Source organism: Plecotus auritus (genome assembly GCF_963455305.1).
Source record: "Plecotus auritus genome assembly, chromosome: 4".
Taxonomy (NCBI): Eukaryota; Metazoa; Chordata; class Mammalia; order Chiroptera; family Vespertilionidae; genus Plecotus; species Plecotus auritus.
Genome location: NC_137775.1, coordinates 130,142,677 through 130,159,265, shown reverse-complemented (window position 1 = coordinate 130,159,265; position 16,589 = coordinate 130,142,677). Strand labels below are relative to the sequence as shown.

The 16,589-nt window shown below is 37.8% G+C and overlaps 1 protein-coding gene across 1 annotated transcript in view; it reads right to left on the bottom strand.

Moving 5' to 3' along the window:
• The window catches only part of EXOC4 (exocyst complex component 4), a 771,568-nt gene that overhangs the window by 702,906 nt on the left and 52,073 nt on the right, over nt 1–16,589 (bottom strand). Inside the window, exon 4 of the mRNA XM_080666468.1 lies at nt 9,093–9,277. Coding sequence (XP_080522594.1) covers nt 9,093–9,277 — 185 coding nt within the window. The remainder of the gene's footprint in view (nt 1–9,092; nt 9,278–16,589) is intronic.

Sequence of the window (16,589 nt, the reverse complement as noted above, 5' to 3'; positions counted from 1 at the left end):
GCCTGGGCGAGGGGCTTGTGGTAGTTTGCAGGCTGGCCACACCCCCTGGCGACCCGAGCAGAGGCCCTGGTATCGGATTTATTTATCTTCTATAATTGAAACTTTGTAGCCTTGAGTGGAGGTCAGGGCCGGCTAGGTCAAGAAGCTTGGCTTCCTCCATCACCGGGGCCAACCCAAGCCTCCTGCTCAGCTCCAGCTCCGTGGCCGCTGCCATTTTTGTTGGGATTTATTTATCTTCTATAATTGAAACTTTGTAGCCTTGAGTGGAGGCCAGGGCTGGCTAGAGCGGGCAGCAAGCTTGGCTCCCTCCATTGCCGGGGAAACCCAAGTCTCATGCTCGCTCCCTGGCCACAGCCATTTTGGTAGGGTTAATTTGCATACTCACTCCTGATTGGCTGGTGGGCATGGCCTGTGGGTGTAGTGGAGGTATGGTCAATTTGCATGTTTCTCTTTTATTAGTGTAGATTAGTACCCTCAACGGGTTCTGAATCTCTCAGAGGAAGTATTTTTTAAAACAAAAAATAAAATCAAAATTGGATTGTTCAAGTTTCTAATTAATATGGGTGATCTGAACTACCTTAGTTTTAAAAAAATGATAGGAGTTATTTTTCTTTTTAAATACATATGATTACAATTTTTTATTTTAAATCCATTCACAATCATTCATAGCTGAGTTGGAAAAAAATAGCTAATGGACATAAAACCATCCATCCCAAATTACTAATTGTATATTGTGACTGAATGTGATTTGCTATTAAATAGCTTTAGGCCCTGGCCAGGCTCAATTGGCTGGTCAGGGCATATACCTGGGTTTTGGGTTCAATCCCCAGTCAGATTGCATACAGGAGGCAACTGATCGATGTTTCTCTTGTACATAGATGTTTCGCTCTCTTCCTCTTTCTAAAATCAATCTTTTTAAAAAACATATCTTCAGATGAGGATTTAAAAAATATAAATAACCACATGATGGCGAATAGGAAAACTGTAAGCAAATTAAACTAGTCCAAGAAAGCAACCCCTACCACCACAACCCCAAGAACTTTCTGGCTGTGAACCATCCATGCAATTAGTAAAGAGCTGCTTCTAAATGTGTCTGATTTCAATATTTCAAGCCATGAGAAGTTTGGGTGTGTTTTTTTAATAAGGATTAAAAGTGCTGACAGCTTATTAAACATTTGCTTTTTAATTAGAACTTATTTATGTTCCTGCACTCAGTAATAAATATGTACAACTATGTCCAAAATTTACAGCAACAGCTCATCTGGTTGATTTTATTGTCAAACTAAACTTGACGGAGGTGAGTTGAACTTTGACTTTAAATCTAGTAACTAATATATTCACCTCTATAACTCCAACAGCTGGCACAGTAACTGTCAAAGAGCAAGCTCATAAAAGTTTGTTCAATCAAACTGAGCTGAGAAATATCTGTCAAAGATAATATGCCCTTAGTAAGAAAATTTAACAGATGAATGAAACACGAATGGCTGGCACAGTAATTTTCTACAGTTCTAAGAGCTCTTGGAAAATACAGAAAGAATAATGAATGATTTAAAGGGTATAAAAGTCAAAAACAATCAGGGTCTCAAATGACAGACCAAGCATTGAAGACATTTAATACAAAATAAAGTGGAGCTAAAATCTAAGCAAAGAGGGAAAAACCAGAGAGAAAACTGAAAGAAAACAGCTAAATGGGAAAAAAAAATAAAAGATAAAATAGTTAGGCAGCAAATAATACAAGAGGTGAGGTTGCACTTTACACACCCAGAGACAAATATGGACACCAAAATCCCTGAGTCTGACATTTTCTCCTCCAGGAACTACAGTGTCCAAGAAAGCAAGGCTAACCAAGTATTAACCAGGATGCATGCAATAAATTAAAGGATTATTTTTATACATTTTATTGATTTTATCAGCTTATAAGGTATTAAGGATTCTTTTTTGAAAATAAAAAAAATCTACAAATATAATTTTGGCATAGGCTGTTCCAAACATTTAACAGAACAAAGCCTCTGACTGTCCATTCATCCCTGTCGCCCCAACACACACACACACATACACACTGTACACATTTGCTTTTTTCAACATTCTTTGGATAATTCTGTATAGAATTTTAAATCCTAGTCTTTCCCTTCAACAGTAAACATTTTGCCATTTCATTTTTAAAAATCTTCAAAAGCATCATCAGTAGTTGTATTTTTATGAAAGTAATAGCACATGCTCATGATGAATACACTCACAAGGCAGAGGGTATAGAATAAGCTCTTCTTTCCCACTCCCCACTCCCCATTTCCATTTCCCATAGGGTAATTCCTTTTTTTGGTGTTTCAGCATATTCTTTCAGGATTTTTCTACACATCATTTATATCTGCATATAAAGGATGCAGATTTAAATATATATCATTTCAATTCTTTTCAAGTTCCACTTCAAAAACATCTGTTCTTTATACGTATGTGCTTTCATGTAACTTCCTTTCTCCGGTAGCAGAAACTTGTTGTTGGGCGTTGGTATGGTTGTTTTGGATACCAACAATCGGAACAGTCTCTGTATTCGGAGAGACTCTCCATTGTCCGGTCAAAGCAAAAAAAAAGAGGACACTACTTCCTATTATAAAAGTTGAAGGAGGCCAGGCATGTCCCAGGCTCAACAAACTGAATGCATCCACCCAGGGCTCTGAATCTTAAGGAGATAAAAGTTCCAGGGACATTCAGAGATCATTTACCAGAGAGTTAAAAATCCAGCAATGGTAGGCATGTTGCCAGCAATGCAGCAACCCAACCGGACAGTCAATGATGTGTGCTCAGTGGCTTCATCTCCCTTGGTCCCTCCTGGGTTTTAGAGCCCGATCATACAGACTTCCTTCTCTTCAATTCTGTAACCTCCCTGGTAAGCTTCCACTAAATTTCTTTCCTTGTTTTAGTTACCAGGACTGACTTCTGCTATTTGTTGTCAATAACACTGGCTAATGCATCAACCTTTGCAGTAGACAATGTTTTCTTTGCTGTCTTCTCTAGTGATTTTCAACATTGAAATCTTTAAATACATATATCTAGTTTAATATACTCAAATTTAAATAAATTAAATATATTTTCTCTAATTATTAAAATCCAAAATAAAACAACTGCTGACTCCTTTCTATCTCCTGTCTATCTGAATTTCCTAGTCTCTACCAACAATGTTGAGATATAAGTCCTGTTTATTATTATGCATCATTCATTGACTACATACACCTTCTTTTTCTTTTTTTAATATTTTTATATATAACTGTGTAAATTTAATGTGTACAACATGCTAATTTGAAACATGTATATGCTGTAATATGATTGCCATTGCAGTGATAATGAGCACATTTTTTAAAGAAATAGAACAAAAAAAAAAATCATCATATTTGTATGGAACCACAAAACCAAAGCAATCCTGAGAAATACCTGACTTCAAATTATACTACAGAGCAAGGATAATCAAAACAGCATGGTATTAAAAAATAAACAGACACATAGATCAATGGGACATAATTGAAAGCCTGAAATAAAACCATATGTATATGGTCAAATAATTTTTAACAAGAGACGAAAACATACAATGGAGAAACGGAAGCCTCTTCAATGAATGGTACTAGGAAAATTGGAAAGGACATGCAAAAGAATGAAGTTAGACTGCTGTTAGACCTTCTTTTTCAAAAATAATTTCCAGCAAATATCATTTTTCCTGTAAAAATAGATGTCAGTTATTTATATGTAAATTTACATATTTACATGTAAATTTATATATTTAATGGTGTGTAGTCCTCACAGTAGTTATAAACTATCTACAACTTTATTGTTCTCAAGTTGCTGAATTTGATTTATATCTCAGAGTTCATCATTGAGTAGTCTTCTCAGAAAATAACATAGTGATTTATTTTTTGTTAATTTACATCTAACAATGTCTCTCTGCCGCCCATGCACATCAATGTCCACTTGGCTGAGATTGGATATCTTTGGTCCCAACTCGTCCCCATTCAACACTTTGTCGCCATGGTTCTGTCTGCTGTATCCTGCCATTTCCTGATCAGCAAATCCTGGTGAGCCTAACTTATCTTCCTTTCTATGGATCGGGACTAGGTTAACTGTATAAAACAGAAGATCCAAATAGCAGTGGCTTGAGTCAAACAAAGGTTTTCCTTCCTGTCATATAAAAGATTTAACCTATTCAGACTATAATAGAGGATCCATGTCATTAAAGGGATTACAATGTGGCTTCCATCCCAAAGTCCCTTCATGTCTAAGATGGATTGATGGCACCACTCCATGTCCTAATGAGAAGTAAAGGGAAGCAGGTGAAGGGTAAAGGAGTGAGCATACCAATTTAGTTGGCACCTTTAAAGAATTTCCCCATGAACTCTAATTCAGCAGCTTGCAAGCAGAAGCCTCACTAATTACCCTTAGCTATACAGGAGGCTGGAAAATGGAGCCTTGTAGCTGGGCATATGGCCACCAGGAACAAAATAAGGTCATTGTTAAAAATGAAGAAGGGGAGAATCAATATTGGGTGGGAAGATAACTATCTCTGTCACAACAGATAACATCAATTTTCTTCCTAGGGCTTACAGAATTTGTTTTTGAAATTCATAAAAATTTCTAGGTCATATCCAAGAGGATCTTTTTTCATTAATTTCACCTTGAATTCTTTTGATTTGCAGATCAAGGTCTTCTCCCCCGCCCCCACTTTAAGTAGGTTTCTTTACACTGTAAGTATTGCTTCTGCCATAACAAAATAGCTCAGACTGTGTAGTTGAAACAAACAGAAACTTACTTTCTCATAGTTCTGAAGGCTAGAAGTACAAGGTCAAGACACTGGCAGGGTTGGTTTGTTCCGAGGCCTCTCTCATTGGCTTGGCCATCTTATCACTGTGTCTTTACATGGTCTTCCTTCTGTGCAAGACTGTGTCCAAATTTCCTCTTCTTATATAGACATAGGTCATATTCAATTAGAGTCCCTCGTAATGACCTTATTTTAACTTGTTTACCTCTTGAAAGACCCTATCTCCAAAATTAACCACGGTCAGTGGTACTGGGAGTTAGGACTTCAATATATGAATTTTAGGGGGATGCAATTCAGCCAATAACACCATAATTTTAGTGTCATTCTGTAGAATACTTAAAATCATTGAATTGATAAATATTCTTTATCTTTCATACCTATTATCTTTCTTCTGTCATCTTGTGTCTCCATATCACTGATTCAGTTCTTCACTCTAATGCTTGAAACAAAGACTATTATTTCTCCATTTTCATTTTTTTATTACATTTTGTTCATGTTTTATTTTTTATTTTTTTATTTAATAAAACTTTATTGTTCAGATTATTACAATTGTTCCTCCTTTTTCCCCCCATAGCGCCCCTCCACCCAGTTCCCATCCCACCCTCTGCCCTTACCTCCCCCACACTGTCCTCATCCATAGGTGTACGCTTTTTTTCCAGTCTCTTCCTGCACCTCCCACACCCCTTTCCCCCTGAGAATTGTCAGTCCACTCTCTTTCTATGCCCCTGATTCTATTATATTCACCAGTTTATTCTGTTCATCAGATTTTTTATTCACTTGATTTTTAGATTCACTTGTTGATAAACATGTATTTGTTGTTCATAATTTTTATCTTTACCTTTTTCTTCTTATTCCTCTTCTTAAAGAATACCTTTCAGCATTTCATATAATACTGGTTTGGTGGTGATGAACTCCTTTAGCTTTTTCTTATCTGTGAAGCTCTTTATCTGCCCTTCAATTCTGAATGATAGCTTTGCTGGGTAGAGTAATCTTGGTTGTACGTTCTTGCTATCATCACTTTGAATATTTCTTGCCACTCCCATCTGGCCTGCATGGTTTCTGTTGAGAAATCTGCTGACAATCCTATGGGTGCTCCCTTGTAGGTAATTAACTGTTTTTCTCTTGCTGCTTTTAATATTCTCTCGTTGTCTTTTGCTCTTGGCATTTTAATTATGATGTGTCTTGGTGTGGTCCTCTTTGGATTCCTTTTGTTTGGGGTTCTGTGCGCTTTCTGGACTTGTAAGTCTATTTCTTTCACCAGGTGGGGGAAGTTTTCAGTCATTATTTCTTCAAATAGGTTTTCAGTATCTTGCTCTCTTTCTTCTTCTGGCACCCCCATAATTCTGATGTTGGTACACTTGAGGTTGTCCGAGAGGCTCCTTACACTATCTTCAAATTTTTGGATTCTTTTTGCTTTTTGCTTTTCTGGCTGAGTGTTTTTTGCTTCTTTGTATTTCAACTCTTTGACTTGATTCTTGTGGTCCTCTAGTCGGCTGTTAGGTCTCTGTATAATATTTTTTTATTTCAGTCAGTGTATATTTAATTTCTAGTTGGTCCTTTTTCATATCCTCGAGGGTCTCGCTAAATTTATCGGTCTTTTCTAGGAAATTCTTGAAAAACCTTATAACCGTGGTTTTGAACTCTATATCCAGTCATTTGTTTTCCTCCATTTCTTTCATTTGTGATCTGTTTCTTTGTCTCTGCATTTTTGCTGCTTCCCTGAGTTGGTAGAGTAGCTTTGTGTGGTAGGTGTCCTCTAGGGCACAGTGGCTCAGCCTCCCCAGTTACCTGAGGTGGACACTCTTGGTGCACCCCTTTGTGGACTATGTGCTCAACCTTGTTGTAGTAAAGCCTTCATTGTTGTTGGTATCACTGGGAGGAATTGACCTCCAGGCCAATTGGCTGTGAGGATCAGCTGTGTCTACGCTGGGAACACTTCTGTGCTGGAGACACTCTTATGAGACAAGACTTGCCAAATTGCAAAAGCTTCTGTGCTCAGCTTCGATGGGGCGGAGTTTCAGGGCGGAGCAGACAGCCTTGGTTTCCCGTCAGCCCTGCCCTAAGAGGCGCCTGGGTCTCAGTGTCCCTCGGTAATCGATGCAAGCACCTCTGAGAGAAAGCCGCCCTCGAGTTTCGCCCACTGCCAGACAGTCCAGTTTTTCCCCGAATGAGTCGGGATTCCCAGAAACTTGCCTGGAACTGGAGTTCAGTGCAGTCGGAAGCTTCTTTCTCCCTCCCACTTTAGAAAGCCAGCCGCGTACTCAGCCGCCCGTGCATTCAGCAGTCAGTCCTCTCTGCATGCGCGTGCCTCCTGACCTCTGCCTTCCGCAGCTCCTGAGTCTCAGTGTGCTTTCTCTTTTCCTGACAGTCCACATTCCCCCCGAATGAGTCTGGTTTCCTAGCGTCTCTCCCAGGACTGGAGTTCAGTGCAGTCGGGAGCTTCCTTCTCCCTCCCACTTTAGAAAGCCAGCCGCGTACTCAGCCACCGTGCACACAGCCCGCCCGTCCTCTCCGCGTGCGAGTCTCCATACCTCAACCTTTTGCAGCTCCCCTGAGTCTCAATGTGCTTTCCTCTTTTCTTCTAGTTGTAGAATTTCCACTCAGCCAGCTTTCCTATGGTTCTGGATGGTGTCCGTTTTGTCTTTTAGTTGTAGTTTTGATATTGTTGTGCAAGGCAGCAGTTTAGGTGTTTACCTATGCCGCCATCTTGGTTTCTCTCCTTGTTCATGTTTTAGTTATTTCTTTCTGTATCCTTCCCATTTCCATTTTTATCACTCTCTGTTAACGTTTCATAAAAGCTATATGCTTGCTGCACATACCCACAAAATTTCAGTAACATTCAACAAGAAGCACATATTTAGGTGGTGGGCATTCGGCCGATCTTGGATCAGTTCCACATGTCTCTCATCCTCCTCGTTGGATCAACGCCATCATAGCAATGGCAGAAGCACAGGAGGGCATATGCTCACTGGCATAAACCCATTTCAGGTCCTTCCTGAAACGTGCTAATCGACTGGCAAAAGCAAGAGCCCAAAAGTCAAAAGCAGGAAATACATTTTCCCACTAAAGTGAAGGGGAAGGAGTGATAATTTTGAAAAATAATCTAATCTACTGCATCTTTTTCCATATTTTGAGAAACCTTGAGCTTCAATCTCCTAAAGTTTTCCTGTTTTGCTTTATAAAATATTTTTTCAAATAAATGCTCTTTTCTAAGACCTCAAGGTAATGCTCATTTTCCCTTACACTACAGAATATTTTCACAGGACCCAGAATATTTCTTCAATCCTTGCATGGGAAGAAATCTATTCAGACCTGCTAGTTACCAACCAGATACGTGGAAGGAAGTTCTTAGCACTGCCCCACCTACCAGTACACTCTGCTAAGGTCCTGACTTCTGTGTGTCTTGCAAAAGGTTTTCTAGTGCCATATGCAGAAAAGGGACAGAAACCCCTCTTTCTCTGGCAGTTCTTCAGTTCTCCAACTGAACTGAAGCATCACACACGAAGTCAGCAGGTTTTGTTTGGACAGGATAGGACTTGAAAGATTTCATTGCCAGCATGCACTGCATCCAGTGCTCCTCTCGTCTACAGCCAGTGAACAAGCGTGAACAAGTGTATAGTGCTAAACTGCCCTCTGAAAAGGCCTATGGCTACTAGTATTTCAAAGGACTCTTGGAAGGACATGACATGCACAGCTCTCTGCTACCTGTTAACTGTGCCAATGTTCTACTGCCTTACCTGACTTAAGATCTGGTCTATTCCCTCCCAGGTCTACACTAACCTACTGAATGTCTTGAGTCCACCCCAGGCCCTTCAATATAAGACTCTCCTGAACGCTTCCAGAAAGAGGACTGCAACCCTAAGTAACAAAGAATCTTATAACTTCAGTGCATAAAGCCATATTTCTTAATTAGGTTGACATCACTATCCAAGTTAAGGATTTTTTTCTCTTTCTTCTGAGATAAACCAGAGTATCTCTGATGGCCCAGCATATTAAAGTCCCACAGTAAATGTAGATGGCCCAGCATATTAAAGTCCCACAGTAAATGTTTCTTATGTATCTTTACATAAGAGGACCATAATATTTCTTATGGATCTTTACTTAAGAGGACCATAATAAATGTGCAATGAAGGAATGAACAAACTTTGAATGTCAGCCTTTCAGAGTATGGAGCATTGAAAACAGTATATTAAAAAAAAAAAAAAAAAGGAAAAAGACTACAATATTCTGGGAAACAAATAATATTCCACATTGCCACAGTACACTATACCAAAGAGCCTCTTTAACCCACCTCATTCTCCCTTTTTCCTTGTTACGCTGCACAACTCGGCTGGTGGATTTGATGTACAGGTGCCGGTGCAGTTCATCTATGAGAACCAAGTGAAGATTCATCTTCTTGCTGTGAAGCTCCAGCCTAAGGTCACTCAGTCCTTCCACTTGGAGCAGGGGGCCCTCCAAAGACTGGACTGCTGACACCTAGAAAGGGGAGGGAAGACAATAACGTTAATAACTAAGCAACCTAGAAATATTCTAAATAAGAACTATTTTTTAAAAGATACTGTCAAACAGAATCTGTGAAAGCCTTATATACATACTTTGTGAGTACAGTCCCCCTTATTGGTGGTTTCGCACTCAGCAGTTTCAGTTACCTGTGGTCAACCAAGGTCCAAAAATATTAAATGGAAAAAAAAAATCCAGAAATAACTCTAAAGTTCTAAACTGCGTGCCTTTCTGAGCAGTGTGATGAAATCTCACACTGTCCACATCTACCCCGCCCAGAACGTGAATCATCCCTTTGTCTAGCGTATACATACTACATATATAGTCTATGTGCCCATTAGTCACTTGGTAGCCATTTCAGTTATCAGACCACTGTCATAGTATCACAGTGCTTATGATAAGTAATCCTTATTTTGCGTAATAATGGCCCCAAAGTGCAAGAGTAGTGATGCTGGCAATCGAATATACCAAAGAAAGCAGTAAAGTGTTTCCTTTAAGTGAAAAGTTCCCAACTTAATAAGAAAAAAAAAAAAATACATGGTGAGATTGCTAAAATCTATGGTAAGAACCAATCTTCTTTCTGTGAAAGTTCCTAATTTATAAATTAACTTTTTTAACAGGTGTGCATCTAAAGGCAGAACATAGTACATATAGGATTCAGGTAACCACTGGGGGTTTCAGAACACATGCCCTGAGAGTAAGGGGTGACTACTGCACAATGTGGCTAGGCCTCGCTCTGCCTTTGAAGAATTTAGCATCTGAGACACAGAATGCTGACGAAAACAAGCTTGATGAGATAAGCATGAAGGCATCTAAAGCCATACATAAAATTTATTCCCACATATACTGCCTATCAATGGACACAAGTAAAATGAACTCCCCAATTAAAGTGATTATATCACACATATTCTCACAAGAATTCCACATACTAATGGTTTAAATCAACTTTCAAAGCTAGCCTTTAAAGTCTAAATAGAAGCACATTATAAATTTTTTAATTATTCTTATGATGATCATGAACCAGAGCTTCGTTAGCCTGAGTCTACATGTAGTTTACATAAAGTCAGTCTCTCTTTCTCATGTACACATACACACAGAGGTCAATGCAATTTTACATGAATGCTACAAGCAGACATTAGCAGTCATCACCCCTTGGCTTAACCCAGTTTGATAGAAGAACAAGAATTTGAACGGGGAACAGAAGATAAACTATGGAGAGGGAGATACTCCTGGTATAAAGTGCAATTTGGGAGATTTTAAGACAAAATGGATTGGATGAATAAAAATGGTGTAGGAATGCCTACAACAAAGGGAGAAGATAGGGAGGGACTCAGGGAACCTGGAGCAATTCATTTGGAAACCAAAGTGTATATAGGTTTGGAAACCAAAGTGTATATGTTTCAAAAGAAAAAAAATAGCATGTATGATCTGATCCCATTTACCCATGTATATGAAATTATATTTATGTCCTTATGTATAAAGATCTTATATATTTTTAATGAAAAAAACTTAAAGTGAAGAGAATATTCTCAGTACTATTCCTTTGGAGAACAAAGGTGGAAGTAAAAAAAAAACAAAAAAAAAAACAAAGAATGCAAATGTAATAACAACAACAGAGAAGAGATGACCACAAGCTGAACTCAGAGGGCAAAGAGCACTACCAAGCTCCCTGAAGGGATTAGCATGTGATGACTATTACCTGCTTCTAAATCTTCCTAAGATGTACAAATAAAGGCAATAACTAATAATGCTTACTTCAGGGTAAAAACATTAAATGTATTTATGCAAATAAACATGCTCCTAAAAAATGAAGCATTTAGACAAAAGCAATAAATGGTGAAGGCCATGAAACATACCAGTGGGTAAGTGTTCATCAGAGATCTGTATCAATACACACAGTCATGGAGGAGCTTGTGGATGGTGAATATAGACAGCTTGGGAGCTGCCAAATGCAAAGTGGCCTGAGATGGGGAGGAAAATGCAAAGGCTTACCCACAAACATATCAAATAGGTTTCCTTACATTTACCAAGAAAGAATCAGGGAATGAAAGAGTGACAAGCCCTGGGCCACCTCTGCCCTCCAAAGCCCACCTATTCATTTTCATGCTGACTTGAAACTGCCCTGCTATGGGAGCCCTGGGCCTGTGCAAGCTGCAGCAATTCCAAATGGAAAGGCAGCCTCACAAAATGACCAGCGTGTCCCCAAGGAGGAAAAATAACAACGAATTCATTTACACGGATGCTCTAAAATGGATTTTAACTTGAGTCTCTAGCAGAGAAAAGAGGACACAGTAACCTTTAGTGACATCAAAATCCAGAAAATGAAAAATAATTTGGTAAACCACTGGTCCATCATGTAGCCTTATCCCTTAAGGTAATTAAATCCAGCTGAGATATTTAAGCTTAAAAATCACCCACTGCACATCCATGCTTGATTTGTTTGTAGGAACTTGCATGAAGATTTTTAACCCAAATACATCAAATTCCAAATACAAAATTATATGATGTCAACTTTCAAAGCCAATCTTAATTAAAAATTTTTAACTTATAGGTAAAACAGCACAGTGCCTGGCACCTATTTGTTCTGTGGACAAAGAAACCTCAGAGGGTGTTTTCAACATGCTTTGATGCAGCATTTTCAGTAAAGTGTTTTTTCCTTCATAGAACCATTGTAACCATATAGATTACAAACTTTCTGAATATGTACAATTAACACACACACACACTATCAAGAGCTATCTTAAAATTTCTAAGACTTGAAAACCTTACCACAAGAATAGAGAATAGTCTCTTATTTCTATATGAAAATACAGTGTTTTATTTTCAGTCCTTCACTTATTTAGAGTCTGTTTGTAAAACCATAATCATGGAAGCTAGGCAAGGTCACTGTCTTCCCCCTACTCTACCCTTCCTAAGTGGTACTCAAACCAACTTGAAGAAAATAATTGTCAATGCAACATTTGATCCCTAGAACATCAGTTTAGAAACCTGACATTTATCTTATCTTGCTTTAAGTAGCCTGTACCATAAAGTTTACACATAAAGAAAAACTTGGTGAGGCAGCAGTCAAACCCACAACCATCACCGATGGTTAAGTCTGTTGTCCTGGGGGTCTGGCTTCCAGGCACTTACTGACAGTAAGGCTTCACTACAGGAGAAATCCACCTAGATTTAGAACTGAGCATAACTCCTAATAAAAATACAATTAAAGAGACATTTAACGTGTGAGAAATGGTTATTTCATAAATTATTTCACCGTTTTCCAAATGTAATGACTACAGAACACTTCAAAATAATACACTGATGAAACATTAACAGGAATTCAAGAGATGCAGATGGATCAAAGCAGCAGCAAAATGGCCTCACAGGTTAGTGGCTATGAGAAGTTATCAAAATTGGGTTCACAGATATGACTTTGTGACACTAAATAATGTCACAAATATATATTGAAATTGTAAATGAAAGGTGAAGTAGACAACAAACAGTGGAATAGTTCATAGGTAAATGTTGCCTATACATCTCCTCACAAGACCATTATCATTCATTCGTACCCCAAATGACCTCTACTATGACCTCTTAAAATTCTAAGGTATACCACACCATTTCTTATACATTACTTACTACAAGTAGATAATGAGCCAACTAATTGTATCTAGATTTTCTCTTACATATATGTTCAAAAATTATTTGGGGGCGGGGAGGAGATACTACTTAAAAGGGAATTTTTTTTTCACAGAATACCAATTATTATCTAACAGAAAATTGGTATTCTACTCAACTACTCATATAAGTAACAGAAATCTGTTTTGGAGTTGAAAGCAAGTGTTTCCTTCAGGATTATGAAAATGAACAAACATTTACAAAATGTTTTAACACATGAGATTGAACAGGACAGCATGTTTTGTTATTAGAAACCTACCCATTAAGAAAACAGAAATTCTGAAAAATGTTTCCATAACTCAAAAAATAGGTCAAAATGCAATTAAAATATACATTATAGAGAACTGTCTCCTATTTCAAAAAATTTTACCTTGAGATGACAGATAAGTCTACAACAAAAGAAATTTTGGTAATTATGAACTATAGAACCTGTAATTTTTCTTTCCCAGTGTGTTTCTCAATCTCATTTTAGTTTAAATGAGGAAATTATTATTTCATAGTTAAATTTGTGTTCTGCCCATCTTATTCAGGCTGATTAGGTGGAAAGATCTAGTTTTGTTCCCTAACATAAACCAATAAAAAGTTTCAGAGAAATACCAAAACTGGCCATACTCAAACGCTGCTTCACTGAAGAAGAGGCTAGACAGGAAACTATTGGTCTTTTTTATTCATGGTTTTAGTTGGGAGAGATGAGCTCCACAAAGGTACGTGACATTAGTAACTATTTCTAAATAGAACTAAGGTTAGAGCCAAAAAAAGAAGGGAAACTTATAAGTATAAACAAAAAACCAACCTGCTAACTAAACCATCTGCTTGCTAATGAAAATGCTTATTTTGGCAACAATATTCCCTAAGAAAGCAAATGTTTGCAACTGTTGAGTCCAAAATAAATATTTCCTTCAGGACTCTGATAATTAGTTTGTCTCTCTTAAGGAAGCTTTTTTTTTTTTTTAATAGTAAGACAACATAAACATTCTGAAAATGTTGCCTTGGCCCAACTTATGGGTGCAGTAAAAAGATAATGAAATTTGATTATTCTAAAGAATTGATGCCTTCCCCTTTCCTGTATGTATATTATAAGAAGACACAAGTTAAATAATTTTTTAGAACGGTATTAACTAAATAAGAACACCAAAAATCTTTGGCTGCAAACCACAAAGAAGCGTTCCTGGGAACCCAGAAGAGGGCCAGTGACTTAAGGCCTAGGGGCTATTGACAGTTTCATACTTTAGACCTCCAAGGAAAGCTGCAGCACAGGGCAAGGCCAAGAGCCTGGAGCAAAAACACCTTTTTTTACCCTAACTCCACAGCCTATAGCTAATCAGTGATCAAATCAGGCAATCAAAAATGCCCATTCTTAAAATCTGTTTGCTAACATGGTATTGATCCAACCCATTCAGGTGCCCCTTCCCCCTAAGGAAACCAAATACCTATAATGCAGACTCAGCATGCTCTCACCATTAAAACAGGATGCTGTCTACCTCCATTCTCCCTTCATTACTTTACCGCCAGGGCGATTGCATGTTTTTATTTAATAAACCTTCATCAGCTCAAATGAAGGGTTGTTATTAGTTGAGCTAACAGCCAAATGATAATGCTCCAGAGAGATATCAGTGCTTGTTGGTGCATTAACAAAGAGAGGAGAAGGGCTGAGGTCAAGCACGTGTCAATGTAAATGAGGCGATATTAGGTACTAAAGGCTTAATGCAATAGACTGCCTGGGAGATAATGGAATTTCCAGGATAAAGCAAATGAGATGAAGTTATTGATAAGTGAATGAAGGGAGGGGGGCTGCAAGATAAAGTGCTGTCAAAAAAAGGCCTTTTACTTGTGAATTTCTTTTTTAAAGTATCTTCAAATCTATCTTAGAAAACAAAACTCAAAAGAGATCAAATATGACATCTAGCTTTGTGAAACATCTATCCTATTACTGCTGTGAAACACAGATTTGTTCTAAAAACACACCATCTTATTAAGCTATTCTTACGCTTTCTTTGGATTCCCCCTTATTTTTGCTTTTGTCTTGTTTCACTTTTTTCTTATACATCAGGGCATTCTACCACAAATAATTCCCATATTTTATATTTTATTAACACAAAGTCTAGGGAAGGGAAGCCAGGTCTTCTAAGATCCATTAGCCTCACAGAATGACAATATCTGAGAAATAAAATGTAAGAATGTTCTATTGTCAGGGACCTTCAAAGGTTGTCAAGATTCAGGCCCTCCACAATTTTACAGATTTAAAAACAAACAAACAAAAAAAACATGAGGCCCAGAAATGTACTTTTTTTTCTTAACCTTTAATTTTCTTCCAAATTACGAAAGTAATACATGCTCAATCTTAAAAATCACAGAAAATCACAAAGGTAAAGATGGTCCATATTCTTAATAATCAGATAAAATTATATATTTTAAGTGATTCCTTCCAATCATTTTCCACACCAAGTTTTTTGTGAAAATACTGTTATTTTTAAATATGCATTTTTAAAATTTGTCAATACATTGGGAACATGCGCCCATAACCAAATATATAACAAAAGAGCCTCTTTCGTGCCAGATGGACTTATAACAGATCTGTTCACAATTACTTTCCTGATGAAATTAAACTACACTCAACACCTTATGAAAAAGATAAGAATTGTAATTGCTTATGGAAAAGCTCATAAAAAAAATCCTTCTTTATTGCTAATCTTATGATCCCTCCAATTCCTAGTTCCCATCAGAGCCCCATAAAGAGCACTGAAACCTGGATTTCTACTCCAAAATACAAGAGAAGAGACCACTGGGAAAGTGATTCTCATTTACCAAGTGTCCTAAAGTCTCTTACATTTGTCATCTTGTTATTCTGGGACAAGAAAAAGTTACAAACAATTGTCCTCTTAAGAGCTGGCAAAGGAGGTCTCTGAGAATCACTTCAGGCTCATACTCAAATCAAGACAATTCACCACACTCTGCACCAAACCCATTAGAACTGCTCAGCACTTATACAGCTCTTTACTAACATGAACTATTAAAATCCCACAAAAGAATGTGAGAAGAATATGCCTTTTTTCTTTTTAGGAGCAAGGCAACCACAAGTAATCAGTACTGGGATGGATCTCAGAGACTACAGACTCCTTTAACAAGCTCCTCCTATCTTGTGAGGACGAGGAAAAAGGCTACTGACCATCATCAAGTTGAGATAGAGAGCTCCCATCAACAACATGCATTATCATCTGCTGCAATTTACACATGTCTAGGGTCCCCAGGCCACAGACTGACCAATCAAAAACCTATTCAAGCAACTCCATCTGTGAGGCTGAAACCTGAATATGATGGATGATGTCAGCAAAGGACCTATGAATTTTTCTTGACTTAGATTATTCCTCCTACAGACTCGTGTGTAAACATGTACACAAACACACACACACACACAGTCAAGCTGATTAAAACATGTATGCAGTAGTGATGGCAGTAGGCCAGAAATGTTACCCAATGTAAACAAGCCCCAGACTACTGCTTTTTCTTTTTACCTGGCACTGTGTGACAGTGATGACAATCCTGGCTACAGCATTTTTAATTTCATATTACCTTCTATTTTTATAAAGCACTTTACCTGTATAAAATTTCCTTTTTATTTTCACAGCCA